Here is a 24064-nt window from a genome sequence, read left to right as displayed (position 1 = left end):
GACGTAAACGTTTCAAGAGCTTAATATTTACTCGCTAGTAGTATAACAGCTTCCATCATTACTCTCTTATACTATTTTGTCCCATAGATTCATTAGCCAAAGCTCAATCGTTAAGCTTAATAATCCGGAAGTGTCGGGGAGGTAGTCCTCTTGCTTACCATCAGTCCTCTGTGGCTGCCCTGTCTGTCTTGACGCAGACGGTGACACACGTAGAGGCGGGAGACGCCTCTCACTCAGTGCTGCCCACAGATTCCTGTCTGTTGTGTTCACACTGTACTGTTCCCACTGGTGATGTGCTGGTAAATAACCTTTAAACCTCCAGCTGGTCATTATTATCAGAAGGCACTCAGCCACTGTTACAAACGAGTTAGGACACCGTAGTGCCTTGGCAACGTTTATGTTTATTCCTATGTAGGGTGTATTTTTTTTTTTTTTTTTTTTTTTTTTTTAGCAAATATCAGATCAATGCATTTGCAAATAAATAAATAGAAAACACAAACATAAAAGAACTACAGAACTTACTTAAAGTAAAAGTAAAGTAAACATAATAGTATTTCAATAGTATTCAGACTTCCTTGGGGATTTAATCCTTTTATTTAAACAAGGCTTTGTAAGCCACCTTTAGACCTGTAGTAAAATTGTGATAAGACCATCATTAAACGTGAGATACAGCCCTTGGCGTTTGTGTTGTTTTCCTTTAATATATTTCCTGTTACATTGGTAGGAGTGGTGGTTCCAGTCAGGCACTTTAAGAAACAGTTTGCAGTGCAGAAGACCCGAAGATGGCCAGGATTATGGATTTGGATGTAAAGCCTCTGCCCGTTTTACGCAAAGAAAAATCCTCTTTCTTGCTTTCACGCCACACTCCTCACAAGCAGATGTTGTCATAAATTAAAGCCTATAACATGTATACGCACACACTCGTTGTGGGCTATCCAAACAGAGCTTTTCTTACACCGTGAACCTTGTGGCTGAGTGAAGGTAAAGCGGCTGGATTTAAGATTCCAGTGCCTCTGCTTTTAAAGATAATCATAGGCTGTGCTCTGCGTCCCCGACTGGGAGGAAAATGAAGCTCAGGGGAGACAGACAAAACAGATGGACAGACAGATGAACGGAAAGATGGACATGCCCAAAATACTCCTGGGCTCAAGCTTTGACCCCCTTGTGTTGATACAGATCTGTGCAGCAGTTTGAAAGGGTTAAATAATAGCTGCACTAATGCCTAAATATCTGCTGGTCCAAATCCTCTGGTCAGAGGAAGGGCCGCTCATCCTGACTTCAGCACTCTGTGGAAGTGTGTTACGAGAGAGTGACCCACTTTGGCTGGGATCACTGTAGTGCAGCATGTGTGTGTGTGACCTGCGTGGAGAGTAAACACAGAGAGACAGTGCAGCAGGAAAAGATTATAGTGCAGAGAAATGGCACGTAAAAGAAATTATGTCTGTTCTTGGCTGCTAAAATTAGAACCTGGATATTTGACTCAAGGTAGATTTTGCAGCTTGAAGGATCCGCTCAGAGAGATTGCTACAACTTACTCATAACACATCATCAAAGTGCTATGTGAGGCTTCATGTGGCTATTTATAGCACAATCATTGCCTGGACAAAAATACATTTGAGCAAATACAGTTGGAGTTTCCTGTTCCTTTTTGCAGGCTGTTACCACGCATGGTGTGACTGTGTCGCATGCTGTGTGCCTCAGATGTGTCAGGCGGATGATCCTTTTCACACCCGTGCAGCAGAGAAAGTCAGGGTTTTTGTTCCTACGTTTGTTAATATTCAGCCATTCTTTCACAACTGCCTGTATTTACTCACTGTATCCATGCAGCCATCACAGTGCAAACTGACCCAGACTCCTGACCTCATTCCTTTACACTTTTCAGATTTAAAGCCACTCGTATGTGGCTGCTCAGTATCAGTTCAGTTTTTTTGAGCTGCTTTCCTCACCATTGTCATGCACCCATATTCTGCGAATATTGCCTGTCAGAAGAGAGTCAGAGCACAAACATTGCTGCTCTTTCACTTTAGACTCCAGGTTACATAACCTAAGTTAACCTACATTCTGGCAGCCTCTCAGGTTGCTGCCACAGGCTTCAGTCAAGCTGTGCCAGCTATGGCCCACATACAGCAGTAATAATGCTGGTGAATTCTGACAAAAGCTTCAGGCGTGTAGAAGTCTGCCCCAGTTTCTCCTTCCTTGTTGCTTGTGGTTATTATCTCAAGGATTTACCTGTGTTTTAGGAGACCACACTCAGCTTTCCAGGGTATAAGAGGAAGTATCAGATAGTCACAGGGCGAGTGTTGTTGCTTCCAGTCAGGTAGTAAAGCAAGATGGATTGAAGCCACATGCTGCCAGGAGATTGTTTATTCTTTTCTTAGAGTTACTTCCTTGATAAACTGATGGATAGATAGATAGATAGATAGATAGATAGATGATAGATAGATAGATAGATAGATAGATAGATAGATAGATAGATAGATAGATAGATAGATAGATAGATAGATAGATAGATAGATAGATAGATAGATAGAGAGATAGATAGATAGATTCTCCAACTTTCTTTCTCTCTCTTTCAAATGTAAACATGACTCCTTTTTTACACAGCCTCTGATGTCATTTCCTTTCGTCACCATGGTCACAAGGGCAAATATAGCTCATGCGTTTTTATTTTAGAGGACAGTCAGTGAATCACTATGCTTGCCTTCATCAGCAGCAGCATCAACACTGTCAGAATCATGAGTCTTTTTTTTTTTTTTTTTTTTACGTCAGTGGTGTTCTTAGCTTACTACGTGATCTTTTTTTCCTTCTTTACTTCAGGTTTACTCATCTCATATAATTGGTATTTGTGTCTGACGCAATCACATCAGAATTTTAGTCTCTAGAAGTTCAAAAGGATTTTCTACTACAGCCCCTAAAACTTGGTTTTAATTATTAGAAGGCTTATTCTGATCATTTCTAGCTCTAACTTTTTAAATTCTTAGATTTTATCAGAGTATCTCTGCATGATTTACAGGTCAAAAATAGCTGATCTTACACTGGTCCCTTGTGCAGCCTCACAGTCTGAAACCAGCTATTTTTTCCATGAACTGCTGCTGACTCACTGATTATCTAGCTATTTATCTTTATGAAATTGATTTTTTAGTAAAACTGTAAGCCCCAAATAAACTAGTAAATTATTTCATATTTGGGTACCCAGTGGTATTTCAAAATAGCGATAAACAAAGTTGTAAAAGAGCACAGAGTGGAATCTCACAGTTCATGGAAAAAGAAGAAGAAATGAAAGTCTCACCTTCTCCACTGAAGATACAGATAAAGACTACCGGTAAAATTTCGCAACTGTGACACCTTAAGTGATGGGTCAACTGCCATCCTTTTGTCTGTGCAGTACTATCAGTTCAGGGGGTGACACCAGAGCGCTTCCTGTGTCTCTGTGGCCACAGAGGGTGATATGTTATCTCTGAGGCAGCGTTAGAGTGTGCTCTACATGCTTAAGCTCTACAGTTGATATGGAAAAAGTGTCATGGTTGTGTGTAATGATAAAATGTTTATGTAAAAATAAAATTATGTTTGCAATAAAGTGCATTTACTTACTATCACTGCAGCATTAGCAGCGGCAATAGTGGACGTAAACACACTATTTTATGTGATAACACGAGTATATTTCCACACTTATTTCCCAAACACCATCCAATACAGTACTGTTTTTTAATGCGAGTCGAGCTGCAGCTCAGAGTGCAAAGTAGGTTGCACAACAATTTTCTAGAGAAGTGATCTTATCTGTAGCTTCATGTGAGCGACTCAAGCTGTAACAGCAAAGCAGCTGTATGATTGGGTTTGACATCTCCCCCCCCCTCCCCTTCAACAATGAGCCTTTTGTCAACAAGAGAGCTGTGGTGACCTTTCTCACAAAACTTAAAAACTTGCCTGAGTGATGCATCGTGCACCCACAAGGCATTTTCCACCAGGGTACATAGTACAACGCATCACTGAGTAGAGATATATTTCCTTGTGTCTGTGCTGCAGCAGCTTCATTATGCATTCACAATTAGAGACTACCAAAGTTGTGTGAGTGTACAAAGCGTGTCTGTGTGTGTGCATGTGTGTGTTCCCTTTCTTATGTCGCCCCAGCTGATTGTGCCTGGCTGTCAGCCCTGCAGTGGGAGCTCCCGTGCTCGCTGAGTCCCAGCACAGTGTGCTCGGCTGTTGGTGTTGCCTGTCACATGTGGCTCCATGTGAGGCTTTTGCAGGAGCATGCAGGAGGAAGGAGACCTGCTCTGTTCACAGCTGTTCAGGCCAGTACTGACTGTTCTGTGGAACTGTGTGGGTGAGACTGTCTGACTCCCCCCTCCCTCCTCTACACGCTCACTGATTGCCTCTCTCTTCTTCCATTACAGCTGGCAAAACACATGCTAAAGGCTAACACTGTTAGAACCACGAATCTTTAATTCTCTTCGTGATTTCTGACCACAGTGTTCCTGCTATGCATTGTAGTGTTTGTGCACAGCAGACAATAAAGTATTAAATGTGCAATAAATATATGTTTGTGTGTCTGTGCGTGTGTGTGTGTGTGTGTGTGTGCTTGTGTGAGCACACACATTTTTTGCCCTTGCAAAACTGGTGTGATTTATACATGAGCACATGGTCAACTGTAAAATATGACAACAATTTTCCGTAAACAAGGAAGTAACTATGATGCCCTTTAAACTCATCTACTGCATTGTAAATGGGGGGAAGGATGCCACTCTGGCTCCATCTACTGGTGTCTCTTTTCTTTGTCCACAGATGACGTTAAAGGAACCACTTTCCTCACTCAGGTCGGCTCAGGCCTTACAACTTTCATATTGGAAACGTCTTTTTTGTGTACATTTGAATCAGAATGACACCTGACAGCAAGCCTTCGGGTCTATTTTGTAAAGTTGTGGGGAGTTGGAGGGTTAACTCCGATAAAGTTAACGAAATCTTTGTTTCTTTTCCTGAACCTACACAACAAATTTATTTCTTTTTACTCATATAGTTTGTACATATATGGTCATTGTAGAGCTCTACAAGCAGATCTGCCCTGACACTAAATACAGTTCTGTTCAAAAGCATTGAAGTACCCCTCATTTCATGCCTCAAGGCCTCAAGGCGCTCATAAAGCGCCTTGAGGCAACTTTTGTTGTGATTTGGCGCTATATAAATAAAACTGAATTGAATTGAATTTCTTTATATTTTGCTAAGCCATTTAACACTGATCTATCAATCGGTCACACATAAAAAAGGCACTTAACTCAAGGAATGAACCAGTATTGTATCTACACATAACAGATAACAAAGAACCAGTTTTAAATTGTATCTTAATGCATGTTGTTGCTAGCCGCCTGTCACAAAAACACAATTTTTTCTCATTTCGTTCACTAAATTTACAAAAAATGCCAAAGGTAACACAGTTTGACAGACATAAAACTGTCCTTTTGCACCAACAATGTGATTCCTACATTACAATTTGGTACTTAACCATAAATCATAAAGACCATAAATTGTTTGGCAGGTTGCTCTTTTCTTGTTTATTGATGTTGTTGTCTCAGAGCCTTTAATAATGAATATTTTGAAACTGTCTGAAACTACAACAAAATACATATGAAGGTAAGTATGTTGCAAAATGTGAGATCTTGTAGAATAAAAAGTGAAATGCGTCCTATTTTATAAACTGTCAGTAAGTCTACAAAATGAGCTCACAGTTCCTGTTTTTGGCCAGATAGGGGCAGCAAAGATAAGTAGCAAACACCTCTCTTTTCAGTTTGGGATTGCTGTTTGTTGGCCAGCAGTTACCAATTTACAAATTTAACTCATATGGAAAATATTTAGGTTTGTTTATTTATTTATTAATCATTTGTCCACCCACTGATAAATTTGAGTACTTTCTTTATAGCTTTGTTTTTGCTAGGAAACAACTCCTGCGGTAACGTGTTACCTCTAACTATCAAATGCTCCACTAGCTGTCAGCTAACTGTGCATTTTCTTTTATAAAGGCTACAGAAAGCTTGATCACTATTACAGACAAGAAGTGTGACTACAAGCAACAAAGTTATTGCTGTGAATTTGTCCTAAAAGATAAGTAAATATTTATTTAACTAATTTTAAACAAGATAAAAAGTGAAAAAACACAGCTCATGGAGAAGCTTGTGTTGCACCTCCCTGTGCTTTCACAGCTGTCTTAATTCTTTATAACATGGTTTCATTTATAGCAGGTGCTGTAAACATTCCTCAGAGATTTTTTTTTCAATATGGACATGACAGGATCAAACAGTTCCTGCAGATTTGTCAGGTGCACATCCCTGATGAGAATCTCGATTACATCAAATCCCAAAGGTGGTCTGTTGGATTCAGATCTGGTGATCTGTAAGAAACCAGTGTGAGATTATTAAGGGTTTGTGACATGGTGCATTATCCTGCTGGAAGCAGCCATAAGACGATGGGCACATTGTGATTATAAATAGATAAACACAGGGAGACTGTGACATTTAAACAATCCTCAGTTACTATGTGCCCAAAAGTGTGTTAAACAAATATCCCAACACCATCCCCACCATGCTTTACTGTTGATAAAAGGCAGGATGGATCCATGCTTTCATGTTGTTTATGCCAAATTTTGATGCTACCATCCGAATCTTGCAGCAGAAATCAAGACTCAGCAGACAAGGTAACCTTTTTTTTTCTTCTGTTGGCCAATTTTGTTGAGCCAGTGTAAAATGTAACCTCAGTTTTCTGTTTGTAGCTGACAGGAGTGTCACCCAGTGTGGTCGTCTGCTGCTGTAGCCCTTCCGCTTCATCGTAGTTTGATGTCCATTCAGAGTAGCACTTCTGCATCTCTTGGTTCTAACCAGTGGTTATTTGAGTTACTGATGCTTCCTGTCACTGCAAAGCAATCCATGCTCCTCTGACCTCTAGCATCTACAATGCACTAATGGGATATTTTCTATTTTTCAGACCAAAAGCAGTTTTTAAAAAATACTCAGACCAGCCCCTCTGGCATGTTCAAAGTAATTTAAATCACTTTTCTTGCCCATTCTGATGGTCAGTTCGAACTTCAGCACCTCATATGGACCATGTCTACAGGCCTGAAAGCAATGAATAGATGCCATATGATTGGCTGATTAGACATTTGTAATAATGAGAAGCTGAACAGATGTACCTAATAAAGTGGCTGGTGGATATGTATGTCATCACATTCACTTGTAAACACAGAAAAGCAGTTGCAGGTGAATGCAGGCCACGGCTCTCTCCTATTGTGACAGAGCCACTCTGTGAGTCCTTTGCAGGTTGTAGGCATCATAAAACTGTAAACCTCTGCGAACTATAAAATTCCTTTGGGATAATTAGGGTATAAAATTGTATGTGCCAACAATTTAGAAATATAATATCACCCTTTGAGTACTAGCAGACTGTAATCATCAACAGAAATGGGTTCATAATCAACTTACAAGCACCGTCAGCATTTCTGGTACTGATATCAGTAGAATCAGCTAAACATGTTATCTGTTTGAGCACACTGAGGAACAGTAGATGGGTGAATGTGGCCCTTGCTGCTGCTAACACAGTGTCTAGGGTAAGGCGTGAGAGGTGCAGATAAAATGCTGCCGCTCTGGGTTTTGGTTTGGAATCCAGTAACAGAGCGGCTATGCCAGGCATTTCAGCACGGACATCTGACTGGACCAGCTGTCACGCAGGTCAGCTCTCTGGCTTCTCACTGTTTTGAATGCCTCAAGCTGTCAGCATGGTCATTAGTGTTTAAAGTATCAAATAGAAAGCATTACAATTTATAGACACATGGATACTAAAAATGTGTTTTGGTGATATGTTTAGCGTAATAAAGACAAACAGAATTTTGGGAAATGCGACTTTTTACTCGGCGTACATTTCTCCTCATTTATAAATATCAGAGTTTTATTGCTCCATCAGACAAATTCATCAGGTGATTCTATCATGGCAGATATCACATCCGGAAGACTTGAATCACAAGGTGTTTAAGGACTTTGACCACCAGAAATTGCTGTCTTGTGAGAGATGCTCCTAAACCACGAGTAAGACGGAAAGACAGAAATGCAGTGGTGACAACTTCTTCTTCTTTTCAGGTTTGGAGCTGAATATTTATTAGATTTTTTTTAGGTAAAAAAACATTATTTGCATCATTATTATTGCAACGTTATTGTAACTGCTTTGTAGCTGATGGAGCGGCATCTCATATGTGAGTCAGACAGAATATATATATGTGAATATGAATTCTCTGTCCAGAATTAAGATGTCATTCTTTCTTTCTTTCTTATTTGAAAGCATTAAATGTCCTTTCAGCTACAGCAATCGTGTATGTATCACACTGTTATAAGACGGCATCTCGAGCCAGGACTCTGGGTTTGCTGCTTGAGTGCATAAATTCATAAACATTAACAGAGTCAGATGACTGTCAGTGTCAGTGTCTGTTGTATAATAACTCAAAAGAAGTTAAACCTCAGTTATGTACTTGAATTTAAGAACGTCAGATTTAGAGTTTATTGATGAGTCAAAGGAAAACATTTGTGGATTTGATCTATTCTGATTTAAATGACAGCCTGGTTTTAAAAGCTTGCAGTCTGGTGAAAAAATGCTGTTGCTTTAAATTGCAGCTGTTGTTTAAATGAATACAATGGAGGTTTTTGGCCTGAGGAGGACCCAGTCCTTGAAGAGTCTTTCTGGGATTCAGGAAAAGTCGTGGGTCAATGCAGTTTCCCCCAGCTGGAAGAGAAAGTCTGTCTCTCAACTGGTGCAACAGTAAGTTCTATTGAGGCACAAACATGTGACATTTACAGTTTATTTACATTATTCACAGGTGCTGGCAATGTTTACTGACTGTGTATTGTCTTCATTCACTCATCTGTTAACATATATTGGTATTAAATTTGTCCTAATAGTTACCAAAGCTGCTCTGACCTAAGGAGTCCTGATAGAGCAGAGCAGAATCTTGAGGTAGGTGTCTACACTTGTGTTTGTTAAATGGAAATACTGCTAAAACTGAAAAACACATAAAAATCAACTACTCTCTTTAGCTGTCGGAAAGCTGGGTGGATGGCGGATGGAGAAGAGGGGACAGCAGAGAGAATATGGTCCTCTGGGGCTCAGGAAGGCGCTCTAATCTTTCCAGGAGTCGCTCCATGGAGTTCCTTCCTCAGAAGGAGGCTACGGGCACCAAAGCTCTGTGCGCCCTGTTCGAGTCCAAAGCTACCCTGCAGCAGGGCTTCAGCAGCAGCCCTCGGCTGAACATGGCGTCTGAAACTGACAGTGTCACAGTGAGAGACTACCCTCTGCAGGACAGGAGAAGTCATAACACTTTTCTTAAGGACACAGCTACACAGGTGTGTCAGCTGCCTACTTGAGCAGTTACAAGTAGTGTTACAATACAGTGCTGGTCATCCAAATGAAACAAGCACGTGATGTGAGCCTGGTTCTGCTAAAGGTTTCTTCCTGTCAAAAGGGAGTTTTTCCTTCCCACTGCCGCCAAGTGCTTGCTCACAGGGGGTCATCTTAATGTTGGGGTTTTCTCTGTATTATTGTAGGGTCTTAAAGAACCTTGAGGTGACTGTTGTTGTGATTTGGTGCTAGACAAATAAAAGTGAATTGAATTAAATTTAATTTTGCTGAAACATTAGTCCTATGCTTTGCACTTGGTAGCCTATTTGGCAGTTAGCAATTTATTCGATAAAATACAGTATAGGTAGCAATGAAATGCTAGTATTTTCAAACTTTTTAAAGGAACCACTCACCTGATATGTTTGCACTTTACATCCAGAACCAGGCAGTTAGTCTGTTTGTGTAAAAAAAAAAGAAGAAAAAATCTGGACCAGTTAATAGTGAAGCTTACTAAACCTGCATATCTTTCCTGGCTATGTGTTACTGAAAATGACATGAGTGTCATCCAACTCTTAACCCAGCTATCATGGATTTTAAGCTCCCTCTATTTTAAGTCTCGACAGCCCGACTCCACACCCACCAAAATGAGACACAAAACAATCATATATTGTCTGTTATAATTCTCTTGACAACATAATGTGCTGTTTATCCACAGAAAGCCACTCAAGTGGGTGGAAGAAGGGCTGTGAATGGGCTTCCAGAGTTTCATGACAGAGCACGCAGACACTTGCCTGGTGAGCAGTGGTACTTTATTTCATATTTACTACAATCATTGACATCTAGGACGGGATAAGGGATGGGTGCCAGAGTTTCCTTGAAGCTTTGAGGTTCATTGTCATGTAAGGTAAGACGAGTGGACACTTCTTGAGCTGTTTAATATATATGTTCCTGACAGTTCTTTGAAATATGAATGTAGGCACATTCATCTTTGCATGTCAAACAGCAGTTCTCAAGCGTATCAAATGAATCTATATTAGGTTGCCACAGAGCAAACAGTTCAGGATCAAGGCCTAGTATTTAAAGTGTCACCATGTAAATCCTGACCGAGTTTACGAAGCAGTGGCAACCCATGTGGTGTTTGGTGGTGGGAGGAAAAAGAAGCTAAATAAAGACAAGGATGTAGTGTTGTAAATGCATAACTATGTGCCCGGCACACATGCTTAAGATAGAACTGAGAGTGTCACCACCAGTTCTGACCGTGACGCAGGCCTTGGCCCTCTGAGCCATGCCTGTCCGCGACCCATTACTGATATTGCTTCAGCAATACTGACGTCCTTACCCTGTGATGAACCTGGTATAAGTAAGGAACAACCAGTAATGTCAGCTGTGTTTGTTCCAAAATAAAGCTGAAATATTTGGTAGCGTTTCATAATACAGCCCATGGCTTATGGTGTAATTTCCCAGCGTTCGCCATCTAATTCTGTTGAATTTAGGGTGAGATTTTGTCCTAGTGATACTTAAAGTGTAGGTAGTGTGGAAAAAGAGAGTAAGAATTAGCATTTTAAAAGACTGGACTGAGATCAGGGCAGTTTGGAGGCCAGATCAGTTCCTTTGGATCTGTGTCATGTTCCTTGAGCTGTTCATGAGTACGTTTGGCAGTGTGGGGGGTGTACATTGTTCTGTCCAATGGGACACTTGAAGGTGTATGTTGGCCGAAAATACTGTTTAGGCGTGTGAGTGACATCCTCATGACTGCCAGGACCCAAGTAGAACTTACCAAAATAGGACCATTTGTCTGTATTTTTTCTTTCAATATATTGGCTGCTGAGCACCCACTGACACACATACTATTGGTCCCACCCAGTTCCTGTTATAGCAGGTGACAATGTATCTGTGGAAATGAGGGGTGTCCCAATCCAACAGTGACTAACAGAGGTGATTGACTCAGGCGAGTAGCAGCAGCCAGCCCACCATCCCAAAATAGCCAAAGTCTTCCACTGGGACAGCAGGCACTGATAAAAATCAGCTGTCACCAAGGCCACGGGACTAGAAAGAGTTCAGTCACAGAGAGCACTGAAAGAGGAGACAGGCTCTACTACACATCACACATCACAGGGGTCCTGGGAGTGAACACAGCAGAAATACACAGGGGAAACAACGCTGGATGGTGTTTTAGTGAGTATTTATTAACTTTCTTCACATGACGCCAAATAGCGTGACTGTGCCGCTACAGTAAAATGACAATAGCACTATATAATGACAGAGAAAGGTTTCTGGATGTACATGTTTTGTATTATTGGACTTTATTTTGTCAAATTTCATGCTGTCATTGTTGAGACAAGATGAAGTTGTACTCGAGAAACTGATTTTTTCAACAGCAATCACAAAGTATAGAAAATTCTGAAATTTGCAATTTTGCTCCTGTCTTTTTATGACTGAGCTATAAAGCCAGTAATTTATGAATATAATGCTCTCTTCATTAAGTGTTAAGTGCTCATCAACTGTCAGACCCCATCGGTACGCTATCCCTCAAGTTTCAAACAAATGGTTGAAACTGGAAGTCATATGTTAGACAGTCAGTCTGTTTCCTTCTCTATATCTTCAGAAACATTGGAAAATGAAAATCAAATGAAGGGAAAAAAATGAACTCCTAGAAGTAGGCAAATGGTGTAACACACAGTGCTATATGGGGGATCTGGGACCCTATAATACAATTTGTCCTTTGGGATGTTGGTTTTCATTACAGTCTATGAATGTAGCTACAATTGCCAACAGCTGATGGAGGTAAAAGGCGGCGGTGGTGGTGAAGAACAAATGCCAGCTGCATTTAACCATCATTTGTACAGCTGCCAGCATCCCAAAATTTCCTCCCATTAGCATGCTGCTAATAGCTCCTCTTCATTCCTGAAGAATTAACCCAGATCAAAGAGATGTCGGCAGACATTGCTCAGAAAACGTTGGAATCACTAAAAAAGGTTTCCAATTGTGTCATTGAAGCTTAATTTCATTTTCGAGTCTGTAAGAATGAGTCTTTTCATTATTTCCTCTGTCGAAACAAGTTTGCGTGGATGTTTGTGAACACACGTCGATGATGAGTGACAGTTGACCTCTCGGTTTACTGGGTGAGGACTTTCATGGGGGGGCATGGCAGTCGGTTGCATGATTCTGTCTGCTCACCCATCTGTGAAAATGCTTTAAGTCCAGACTCGTGAGAGGCGCCGGCTCGCCAGGCCATCCTTTTGTCCCGTCAGGGCTTAGTGCGTGAAAAGGGAGGTGTGTTTAAATCTGGCCATTAGTTACAGCTGGATGGCCTGTGCAGCATACTGTGCTGTTGACCTCTGAACATATTGCTGCTGTTGAATTTTTTTCTAAACTCATTATATTTACTTAACTCCAGCTGAGGAACAAATTTCAGCTAATACAGTCTGATTGCAGGCTCTTTTTTTGCATAAACAAAAATCAGTTTCAGAACACATGCATGTGGTTTACTGGGCTGGGCTGTCGCATTCTTTTGGTCAGGTGTTGATGGTTTGATGGGAGAGAGCCCATGCAAACAATGTGCAAACAATCTGTGTCCCTCCAGCTGAGCTAGCAGTTGCTGTTTTTTCTTCTTCTTGGGTGTCATGGTCAATCCGTGGAATGCATTTTGATGATAGTCCTGTGCAGCAGGGAGGGCTGTGTGGGCCTATTTATCTACCGGGATCAAAGCTCGTAATCTGACTTGTTTGTTACAATATCTCTCTTTACTAAAACATATGCTGTTTCATGGCATGATGCATGTGAACTAGAATCCATGAGGTAACAGGAAGCTACAACAGTGATAAGACAGATTCCACCATAACTAAAAATACACAGACACAGCGTTATCATTCAACTTGTTGCTGACACTGGACACGCACAGCTTTGCTTATTTTAGCACAGCAGTATCCTGTTGTTCCACTTTTATGCATGTGTGTGCCACTAGGTTTAAACTAGAAATCCCAACACTCCAGATGTATTATTGGGCAAATCTAATAAAGAAGTCAACATTAATTTGATGTCGGATCTTGCTCTTGCAGAGGACAAATACAGCTCTTCACTGACTAAAGGGGGCACCCCAACAAGACAAACCAGAGACAGAACATCGACTTCCTTCTCAGTGAGAGACAGATCAACTCTCTATCTGTCAAGAACAGCAGCCACTGACACCACAGGAGGCCCAACACAACCAGTGAGTTCCTGAAATGCTTCTCATTCCTCCCCACAAAGTGAGGTCAAAGGCTTCAATGGGGAATTTTCTGTGTGCTAGGTCACAACAGGAGCGCCTCAACACTTTAGTGCATGTTTGAAATGTGTGGAACACAGTGCTAATGTATATATGTAACAAATAATAAAGTTCTGTGTGATTCAAACTGATTTAAATCACTCTTTGCTTTTGTTTAACAGGAATTCATTGGTACACTAGGAAAAGGGGCTAAAAACAGTAAGGTACAGTATACGTCATTTAGAAACCTTTACAGGAGAATGTGGTTTCTCAGTATTGTGTGCTGTGCATCTAAGTCTTTCACCATCGAACACACAGTAAACCTACGGGCTCACATTAAATGCAACATTCAGGATGTTACTTTTTCACAAAGGGTCAGGTATGTTTAAATCATTTAGATAATTTACTTTTGTTTACATTTTTCTGGTTTGTAATTAATTGTAGCTGTATGTAGTTATGTTGTTATGTTGAAAAACTGAGAATGACCACAAGGTGGTGCCTCCATCCTTTCTGTTGAGCTGAGCTCCAGTACAGAATTGAACACAGAGTATCTCCATCAGAATAGTAAAGATCAAGGGTAATCATTAAGCAGTGTTGACCTTGTTCTGTTGCTGAGAATGAATAATAATTATATTAGTAATGTATTACTGAGGTGACCTGGCACCTTTATGAGCTAATAAGATTTATACCAGTGAGTTGCTAGTTCTCCATGGACACCAACAACTCAAAATCTAGCTTTTGTTATTTCTTCTGAATGTTTATTTTGGGATTGAAAGTGAATCATCTCTATTAGGTGTTTTTGTATTCCGTTTTTTTGTTTTTGTTTTCCCGTTTCAACAAGCGTCTCTATCAGTGCATGTGGCATATCTCTGTGAACATATCAACAATACCTGGTTGACTGATGGCAGCCTGTCCGAAACTTAACAATGCCCAACCCTAGTTTACACTGCAACAACGTAGCCAGAAAAAAAACTTAATGCAGATTTAAATTTAACACTGTTTTCACTTTTTTTCACCTAAAAAAGTTAAAAACAACTTGCCACACTAGCAGCCTCGGTGGGGTGTATGTGTGATATTTGCCTACTAACAGCTGTGAAGTGTTTTTGGTAACCCTGGTGTGACTGAGGATGGTTTGGGGTGAAAATGCATAACAGAAGCGAAGCGAGCATAAATGAAGGTAAAGTATGGCTTTCCTTGCTATGCATGTCATTCTAATATTTGCATGTATTGTTTTAATGCTCTTTTTGTTGACTAGATCACTAGATCCTGATAATATTCTTGAATTTCTTTTATTGTTTCAAGATGGCTGACCAGACCAGAAAAGTCACAGTTTTACAATCATCTCCCGAAGAAGATGACTTGCCCCTCCCCCCACCTCCCCCTGTACCACCTAGACCTCTCAACTATGAAGGGCCTTCATCGTTAAGTAGCCTTCCCCTGCCCCCACCTAAAGAAACCTTCTCCACATTCTACCAGCAACGGCAGAAAACTGAGCTGAAGAGGCTCTTTAAACACATCCACCCAGACTTACGGGCAAGTCTTGATGACGCAGTGGATGATGAGATCATGAAGGCAGTGCAGTCAGAAAACACCCAGGCAGCAGATGCAGCTTATCAGGGGGAAGTGCAATCCATGAGGTGGATCTTTGAGAACTGGACTCTGGACAGTATTGGAGATCCTCATTCAACCAAAAAGCTGATGGATAATGAGGAGTTAAAGGGTGGAGATGTAAGAAGCACCTCCTCGATGTTTGAACATATTGACAGCACCCAACTACAGTCTGCCAAAAGGCAGATTTCTGTCAGGGGGGATGTGAGAACATCAATGTGGTTGTTTGAGACCCAGCCCTTGGATTCCTTAAATAGATCCGTAAATGAAGAGGGTGAACTAGTTGAGGCAGTGCTGAAAGAACCTGTACAGCCTGGGGATGTAAGAGGGACTCGTCTGCTTTTTGAGTCTAAAGCACTGAGTGACTTGGGGCGCTGCAACTCTATTGAAGATCATAGTTTCCTGAAACTGAGGTCTGAGCTTCAGGAGCTGAAAGGTGATGTCCAAAAGACCGTGAAACTGTTTCAGGCAGAACCTTGCTGTGCTATCAGAGACAACAGTGGCAATATGCATGAGATTAAATCCATCTGCAGGGAGGAGATCGACAGTAGTGGTGTTTGCACTGCCCGCTGGCTTTTTGAAACCCAGCCTTTGGACCTGATCAGTAAGGGAACTGATGTCGTGAAAATAATTCGGGGCATATCGCTAGAGGAGGGTCAACGAGGAGGTGTTGACCGGAAGAGGTGGATGTTTGAAACTGAGTCATTTGACAGAATACCTGAGGTTGTAGGAGAGAACACATTTGAAGGAGCCATAGCTGAGTGCACAGGAGAGGTTGATGTCATCAACAAGAAGAAATTCTTTGAAATGAAACCACTGGCAGCAGGAAACATGGCAGAAAAGTCTTTGGGAAAGGGAGACGTAATTGGGGGAGATGTCAAGACCTCCCTTTGGCTGTTTGAAACGCAGCCCATGGAGACGCTTAGTGATAGCTATGAAGTCGGGAGCCTGAAGAAAATTACCCTTTCAGCTGAAGAACAAGGTGAAGTAAAAGACAAAAAACAGTTATTTGAAAGCTGCAGCATTCAAAAGAGCACTTCATTAAAAGAACAAGTGATTGAAAAAGGTGACGTGAAGGGATTCAAAGAACTTTTTGAAAAAATTCCTTTGAGCAAAATTGCTCCTTCTGGGGAGGAGATTACCGAGAACGAAGAGTCTATTGCAGTTGGAAATGTAAAAGGTAACAGAGAAATATTTGAAACAACTCCATTATATGCAATAAAAGACAGCTCTGGAAACCTTCATAAGGTTACAACAGTCAGCCGAGAGGAATTGACTCAAGGGAAAGTCAAAAACTACAAGTGGATGTTTGAGACAAAGCCGTTAGACCAACTGGTAGAAGGAAAAGCAAATGTGGAGGTAATCAAAGGCATCACAAGACAGGAAGACAACACAGGTGATGTTAAAACAGCAAAGTGGCTTTTTGAAACACAAACAATTGATGGGATTCATTCAAAGTTCAATCAGACAAAGCAAAACTCTTCTTTGGAGGAGGAGCCGCATAAAGGTGACGTGAAGACCTGTAAATGGTTGTTTGAAACACAGCCAATGGACATTTTGTATGACAAATCCGAAAAAGCAAAAGATAAAGAAGCCATTGAAGATATCAATGTCAAGTCCATTACATGGCTTTTTGAGTCACAGCCTCTAGATAGCATCAAAGATGGGGAAAAGTACAATTTGAAGCTATGCAGCACCATACGAGATTCAGTCCAATCAGAGGTTGGTGTTCAAACTGTGAAACATCTTTTTGAAACAGAGGCCTTGGACAGAATAAGGAAGGATACAAATTCAGACCAAAATCTGAGATGTGTCAGCCAAGTGAACTTTCAGTCAGGGGAAGTTTCGCGAGTCAAAGAACTCTTTGAATCCCAGTCTCTTGACGAAATAGGATCAGAAATCATGGCAGCATCTGATCAGCAGAACCAAGGCGAACAAATCGAGAAAGGTTCTGTAAATAAATTTACTTGGATGTTTGAGAACTGCCCCATGAGCCAGATCAACAAGGACAACAATGACACAAATACGCCAAGGGTTGAGAGTATTGAAAGTGGTGATGTCCAGAAGAAAAAGTTTATATTTGAAACATCGTCACTGGATAAAATTCACGATGAACCCGTTGAGCAGAATTGGGTCAATGTGGAGCAGCCTGTGAGCAATATAGACGTGAAGTCAAGCACTATGATGTTTGAGTCCCTGCCACTGTATGCCATCAGAGACAAAGAGGGCCAGTTTCATGAAGTTACAACGCTAAAAAAGGAAGAGGTAATGAGTGGTGACGTAAGAGGAGCAAGGTGGATGTTTGAGACAAAACCACTCGATGCCATCAAGGCGGAGAATGAAGTTTATGTCATACGAGCTGTCACCCAGGAGGACGTCAAGAAAGGAGACGTTAAATCAGCCAGGTGGAAATTTGAGACACAACCTCTTGACTCCCTTACGAGTCGAGATGAGCTCTCAGTCAGGGTGACTGAAGACTTTGGAAGCAGTAACGTGCAGCTGAATAAACAGTTATTTGAATCTGAGCAGCAGTGCAAGAAGTTTGTGAGAATGGTTAGTGTCACTGATGTGCAGCGTGGCGATGTCAGGACCTCCACCTGGCTCTTTGAGAATCAAACAATTGACAGCCTGAAAGGGGAGCCTCAGGAGCAGGGTCCAGTAAAAGCAGTCCACAGGGAAGATAGCCAGAAGGGAGATGTGAAACGCTGCACCTGGCTCTTTGAATCGCAGCCCCTGGACAAAATTAAGGAGCCAGAAGAAACCTCAGTGCAAAGTGCTAAAGATATCCCAAAAGCTGATGTGAAGTGCACCACCTGGCTCTTTGAGACCACTCCACTAGACAAAATCACCGCCAACAGTTTGGCTGATACCCTTTCGTATTTGAATGAAAATGCTTTTGTTCACTCAAGCGGCATCATAATAGAGGCAGATGGCAGCAGAAATGTTAACATGGCAAAATATATGTTTGAAAACAAAGAAGGGGTGCAGATTGAGAAAGAGGATGTTGTTGAGGGTAACATCAGGAACATCATGCTACAGCTCTTGGTCAGACCAACTCTCAAACCACAAGTAACTCTTCTGAGAGAAACTGAAAAAGGTAAAGTTAACATAACAGTAGTCGAACTTCCAGTCTCCCAGGCGACCGGCACAGTCAACATCGAACACGATCAAAGACTACAAAACATTGCCCAGGTAATTGATGACTTGCTCATTCCACAAAATAATTTGAAAAAGGGAATCATAATGCAAGAGACTGCAGCGGGACAAGCAGAGATGTCCGTTTATTCACTCATCTGCAATTATGAAATCAAAACCGAGAGTCTGGTTACAGAGAGGGGAGATGTTAAGTCTACAATTGGAAATTTGTTAGCTACTGCCAGTTGTCAGAGGATAGCAGCGTCGTGCAGAGTGGACGAAACAGAGAAGGGAAATGTGAATTTGTACAAAAGCTGCATTGAAAAGGGAGATCTGCATTACCTCAAAAGTCTTCACACCGAGGCATCTGAAGACGAAGCTGATCAGAGCCTTCTGACTAAGGAACAGATTGAAACAGTTCAGGGGGGTGTGAGGGAAGCAAAGAGAAGCCTCTATCAGCAAAAAGAACAGGCAGAACGATCAATTTCTGATGTTTTACCAGGGGACGTAAAGAACACCAAAAAGGTTTTTTCATCAGAGTGCTCTGTCACTGTTGACAGCTGTGTACCAAAGGAGGAAATTGTCCCTGGAGATGTCAAGGCAACAATGCAATCATTAGAACGTGCAAAGCAACAGAGCATGTGTGTGGAGCGGGAGGTCATTACACCTGGAACTATTTATGACATGGACCTGTCAGCTCAAGGTCCTGAAAGCGAAGGAAACCAAGCACAAAAAGAAGTCATTATATCTGGAGACGTAAAAGCAGCTAAAAGGTCTCTTGAAATGGCAAAGCAGCAAAGCATGCAAGTAGAGCGGGAAGTCATCATTCCTGGAAAAATATACAACCTGAATATGTCCGCACAAGAGGAAAGCTCATCAACAGTGGCACAATCAACATGTTCGTCCTCCTCAAGATGCCAGCAAATCAGGACTTCTCCGAAGGTCAGTGATACAGAGAAAGCTCAGGAAAGCCATATCTCCTTTGAGGCTTGTCAACAAAGTGCAGCTATAGACAGTAATAGTGCCCCAGAATCACTGCCACCTTTTGTAAGTTGCGAGTTTAATAGTCAGACAACTGAAGATGAGACAGAACAAGTTATCAGAGGAGATGTGAAAGCAGCTATTAGAGCTCTGCAGAGTGCAGCAACAGAGCAGAAGCTCCTAGATAAGGAAAATGTTATAAGCGGTAATGTGCAATTGGCTCTCAAATCTCTTGAGAAGTCTAGCGTAAATGTATCCAAAGGAGACTATAAAGCTGCCATGATATACAGAAATTCAGGCAGGGCTTGTTCAGAGAGGAGCAAGACTGTTCACAAGCAGTGTGTTGTGGTGCCTGTGCCTCGATCTGACGCAAAATTATCTCCTTCAATTTCAGTAACCTGTGAAGGACAACCATCTATTACAACACAGAATTCAGCTCCCAAGCCCGTAGCAAATGGAACCTCTAAATCACCCCGCTCTGAAAGGCCAAGTCCACCTCCACTGCCTCAAAAGACTGAGAAACCACAGGAGCAGAAGCCAGCTTTACCACCAAAGCCACAATGGATAAAATCTGTAGTTGTGGAAGAACCAAATACATCACCTAACAAAGTTTCCTGCCCTGTTAAAGAAAATACAAAAAGTGTAGTAATTCGTCCAAAACAAAGCCAGTCGTTTTGCTCTGTGGGTAGCCAAGAAACTACAACGCATGGAAAACTCAGTAAACAATGCTCACATGAAACATACCAACAACAAAAATGTGTTAGTGAAGAAATGCAAGTCTCAAATCAAGCAAATGTATATCTGCCAATCAAGCCAAAGGCTCAGGAAAGCAACAAGAAACAGGAAACAGCACAACTCACAGAGAGGAAATCAGACTGCAAAATGACCGTGTCAAACAGCAGTGAAGTGAAAACAGAGAAAAATGTGAAACAGAAAATCAATGCAGCTGAGGAGATACAGATACGTATGAGGGGATATGAAGATGGTGAGCATGAAATCAACACAAGCTTGAAGGCAGCACTAAATAACTTTGAAGGAAAGGACAGAGACACTTCCAAGAAGACAGCAATCACAGATGATAACGGTAGAGGTCATAAAAAGACAGAAAAAACATCTGTTCAAGAATACAAATCAAATCTCAAACCTCAAGAAAAACAGCACGAGCCTGGACTGCAGACATCAGTCACTACAGGCCATGTGCAGGAAAACAACCCGGACCAAAAGCAACCAACATTTGAGGATAAAGTTGTTTTAAGAGAGAAGAAGGCAAGAGAGACAGAGGATGAAAGACGACAAAGGCTCTCTGTACACATGGAAGACATCGTAAAAGGAAATGTAAAGGCAGCCATGGAAATCTTTGAGAACTTTAGGAAAAGAGAGGAACTCAAGGGGATCCTGTCTCAAGTGCAGGAAATAGAGGGAGAGGCCAGCAGTGTAGATGACACTTCACTGAATACATTATACCAGAATGTCCCTACTTGGATGGGTACATCAAGGAGAAACGCTAAGCAAAGTAAAATGGAGGGAAAGAAAGTTGAAGCAGAAACCCAGGATGATGATCTTGAAAGCATCTCCTCAGTTGAGACGGCATTTGAAGATCTGGAAAAAGCAAGCAAGGAAATAATGAACCTGAAGGAACAGACTTTAGCAAAGCTGCTTGAAATCGAAGAGACGATTAAAAAGGCTCTGTACTCCGTGTCTAATCTGAAATCTGAGGCCGACATTGCAGGGTTGTCGGGGCTGTTCGATGAGTCTTTGAAATCTGAGCAAAACGTTCAACCTGCCAACAACATCAGGAAGATAAGCATTGTTTCAAGCAAGGCCAAATCGGGTCAGGCAAAAGAGACAAGCGATGTAAATCTCCAGACAGATTTGGATTCAAGTCTTTCCAAAGAGGAAGTGTCGAGAAAAGGGCACAATAAGCCCCTTATTAGACAGTCTTCCTCTCAGTCTTCACCATCATTCATCTCCATTCACTCAGCTGCCAGAAAACCAAGTGATCAACCAAAGCCAACCATGTCAACATTTAAACCAAAAACTAATAGCTGCTCTGACAGTTGTCAAAATGTGAACAGCGATCTGGAGTCCGCAGCTGCCGAGTCTTCAAAAAATGGCCCAAAGCGCAAGGTCAGTGTTCTTGAAGTGCAAACCGCAGAGCAACCCGCAGGAATAATTGGCACGAAGACTGTCAGTGAAACTTATGAAGAGAGCGACGGCTTTGGCAATGTATTTGTTTCCTCCAGGACTTCAACATTCGTCACCAAACAGTCTGACAGTAAAACATCGGCCCTGTTTGAAATTAGTCCAACCAGATACGAAGTCATGACATCCCCACTGATGCGAAGATCCGGGCGCTTTTTTGAAGATAAAGTGTCGAGGAGCACCAAGGATGACGGGACGGTATTTGTAACATTCGGCCCACCAAAGGAAACGCACTGAACGAGCCACTTATTAGTGCGTTCCACGGTCCTTTAACTTTAGGAAAGCAGTTTTATTTACGTGTGTTTTCATCCCATTTTTGTTGTATTAGTGAAACTGTTTTGTTAGTCTTTAAACTGAACTCATGAAATCATGAAAATGTTACCTTTAAAAACTTTTTGTCTTATAGATTTTATACTGTAACCACATGATAAAGTGTTAAGATCTTTTAACAAGGCTAAACACAAAGTTAGCACTGTTTATTCTTCTGTTTTAAACAACTGTCAAATAAATGACAGGTTAGAAGATGTGACTGTTATTGGTGATTTTTTTCTTTATTCTCATTCCTTGAATTATAAATATAACAAATGACCACAGAGCAGCCATATCATTATCACCAACCACTGATGCTACTTTTCAGCATACTATAAGTAGATTAGCTCACACACAGAATTTACAATAACTCAATTCCGTGTATATCGACTTTGCTTGGCCCGAAATCAAAGTGACGATAATAAAATGTAGAATCTCTAAAGTTAAATGTCCCTGCTGATTTGGGATCTTGTCTTGGTGGAGATGCCAGGCAAAATGCAATTCAGTAATGACAAAATTTATTTTAAAGGGGTAAAAAGAAAACCAAGCAAAAACTTAAATTAATCCAAAATATTTGTGTAGCTGAGACATGGCTTGATTATTCTACAACTCTTAATTTGTTGTTTAAATATTTTGCCCAGCAAAATTGTCACTTAACTGTATATAAACAGAGATTAAATGGCGCAGCCACTTCGCCTTGCTGCCATTTTTTTAACAGAGATTACGGCAATGGAAAATGTTCCCGTGGCTCCCAAAGCCCATTAACTTGTAAACCACAAATATAAAATTGACTCCTTTTTAAAAATCCAGTGGTATTTAGTATGAATGAATATCCAATCTCTAGGCTAATATATGAAACAGCAGTACATTGGTGCACAACCAATAATTCACACAATACTCCTAAGTTACTTAAGTAAATTCTACAAGGAGTATTTCTTCACCAAATTACTTCATAAATTGCTTTTTAAAGGAAACCTGGAGTCAGATGTTGCACAGTTGTAATGATGATGAGAAATCACACCACCGCTATACTTTTTAAAATGTCAGTTTCTGTTTTGGTCACGTTTTCTCTACTTTTGCTCCAGACCTTCATTTCAAAATACCTCTCTTTTCTTCTCCCGTTGTTAGTTGGTTTGAAAATACAGGATTTTGCAAACATCAAACACATCTGAAAGCCTCACTGTTGCTGTTTTTACCTAAAGTTGAATACCTCATAAATGTGACATTATCTAGATATGTAATTGCTAAATACCAGGAATCAAACTTGTCAGTGGTCATGCGACATTAGGAGTACACCTTAAAACATCTTAGATGTGAGTTGTAAGTAGTTCCTGTGCGTTTCTTCTAACTTATTATTTTTTAAAAAAAAGTACACATAATTGTAGATCATAGATCTCTCCACTACAGGTGGCTGCATTTGTAAAACATTACAGAAAAGATCCTGTCATGTCAAACCTACAAGACAAATTAACCTTAAACTAAGTTTGTTTTCATCATCGTAGTTCCAGCCGCCTGCCAAGGAAATGTGTTCTGCCTGTTTGACACCAGTCTACCCAATGGAGAAAATGGTGGCTAATAAACTTATTCTGCACTACAACTGTTTCTGCTGTAAACACTGTAAGAAGAAGCTCAGGTAAGATGTTAGAACAAAATTATAGAAATTGGAATATTTATCATATAGAACCCAATCAAAACTACCAAGATGAAAAGATTTAGTATTTGCATTAATAAATGAAACACATACATGAAATAAATCCTCAATATCAATGAATAAATCATTCACACAAGCTGATCTAGCACAACAAATCAATAATGTGAGAGAAACAAAATTAGATCTGATTTTATATTTGGGCTTTTTCATTTCATTGCAGCACACACAACTATTCTTCTCTTTATGGCGAATTCTACTGCATTTCTCACTACAATCAGCTTTTTAAAAGAAAAGGAAATTATGACGAGGGCTTCGGTCACAAGCAACACAAAGACCGCTGGCTTGATAAAAATAAAGGGACAGATGAGCCAGATGCTAAGCCCACTCCCAAAATGTCAAAGAACAAGTTAAACATTTCTAATGGCTGCAGAGAGGCTTCTGCTGAAGCGTTTGCCACAAAGTCATCCCTGAGAGCGTCGGGAGATAAAAGTGTTGCTGATGTTAAAGGTAAACTAAAAATGAGCTGGCCACCAGAGAAGAAGAATTCTCCGCAGCGAACATATGAACCAGCT

At 40.9% G+C, this 24064-nt stretch overlaps 1 protein-coding gene across 2 annotated transcripts; it reads left to right on the top strand.

Moving 5' to 3' along the window:
• The first annotated feature begins 8662 nt into the window (after positions 1–8662).
• Positions 8663–22056, top strand: xirp1 (xin actin binding repeat containing 1). Of its 2 annotated transcripts, XM_084913050.1 has the most exons (7): positions 8663–8787; positions 8928–8982; positions 9063–9368; positions 10079–10157; positions 13422–13573; positions 13789–13830; positions 14909–22056. In XM_084913050.1, the coding sequence occupies exons 1-7, from the start codon at positions 8663–8665 to the stop codon at positions 21767–21769; spliced, it is 7620 nt and encodes a 2539-aa protein (XP_084769176.1). In that variant the 3' UTR covers positions 21770–22056. The 2 variants fall into 2 exon arrangements, with proteins under 2 accessions (XP_084769176.1, XP_084769175.1); XM_084913049.1 differs by lacking the exons at positions 8663–8787; positions 8928–8982; positions 9063–9368; positions 10079–10157 and adding an exon at positions 11401–11538.
• The last annotated feature ends 2008 nt before the right edge of the window (positions 22057–24064 follow it).

This window comes from Perissodus microlepis, chromosome 18 (assembly GCF_051167445.1).
Source record: "Perissodus microlepis isolate ML-2025 ecotype Zambia chromosome 18, ASM5116744v1, whole genome shotgun sequence".
Taxonomy (NCBI): domain Eukaryota; kingdom Metazoa; phylum Chordata; class Actinopteri; order Cichliformes; family Cichlidae; genus Perissodus; species Perissodus microlepis.
The sequence above is the reverse complement of the archived record's forward strand: the minus strand, read 5'-3'. Positions and strand labels throughout refer to the sequence as shown.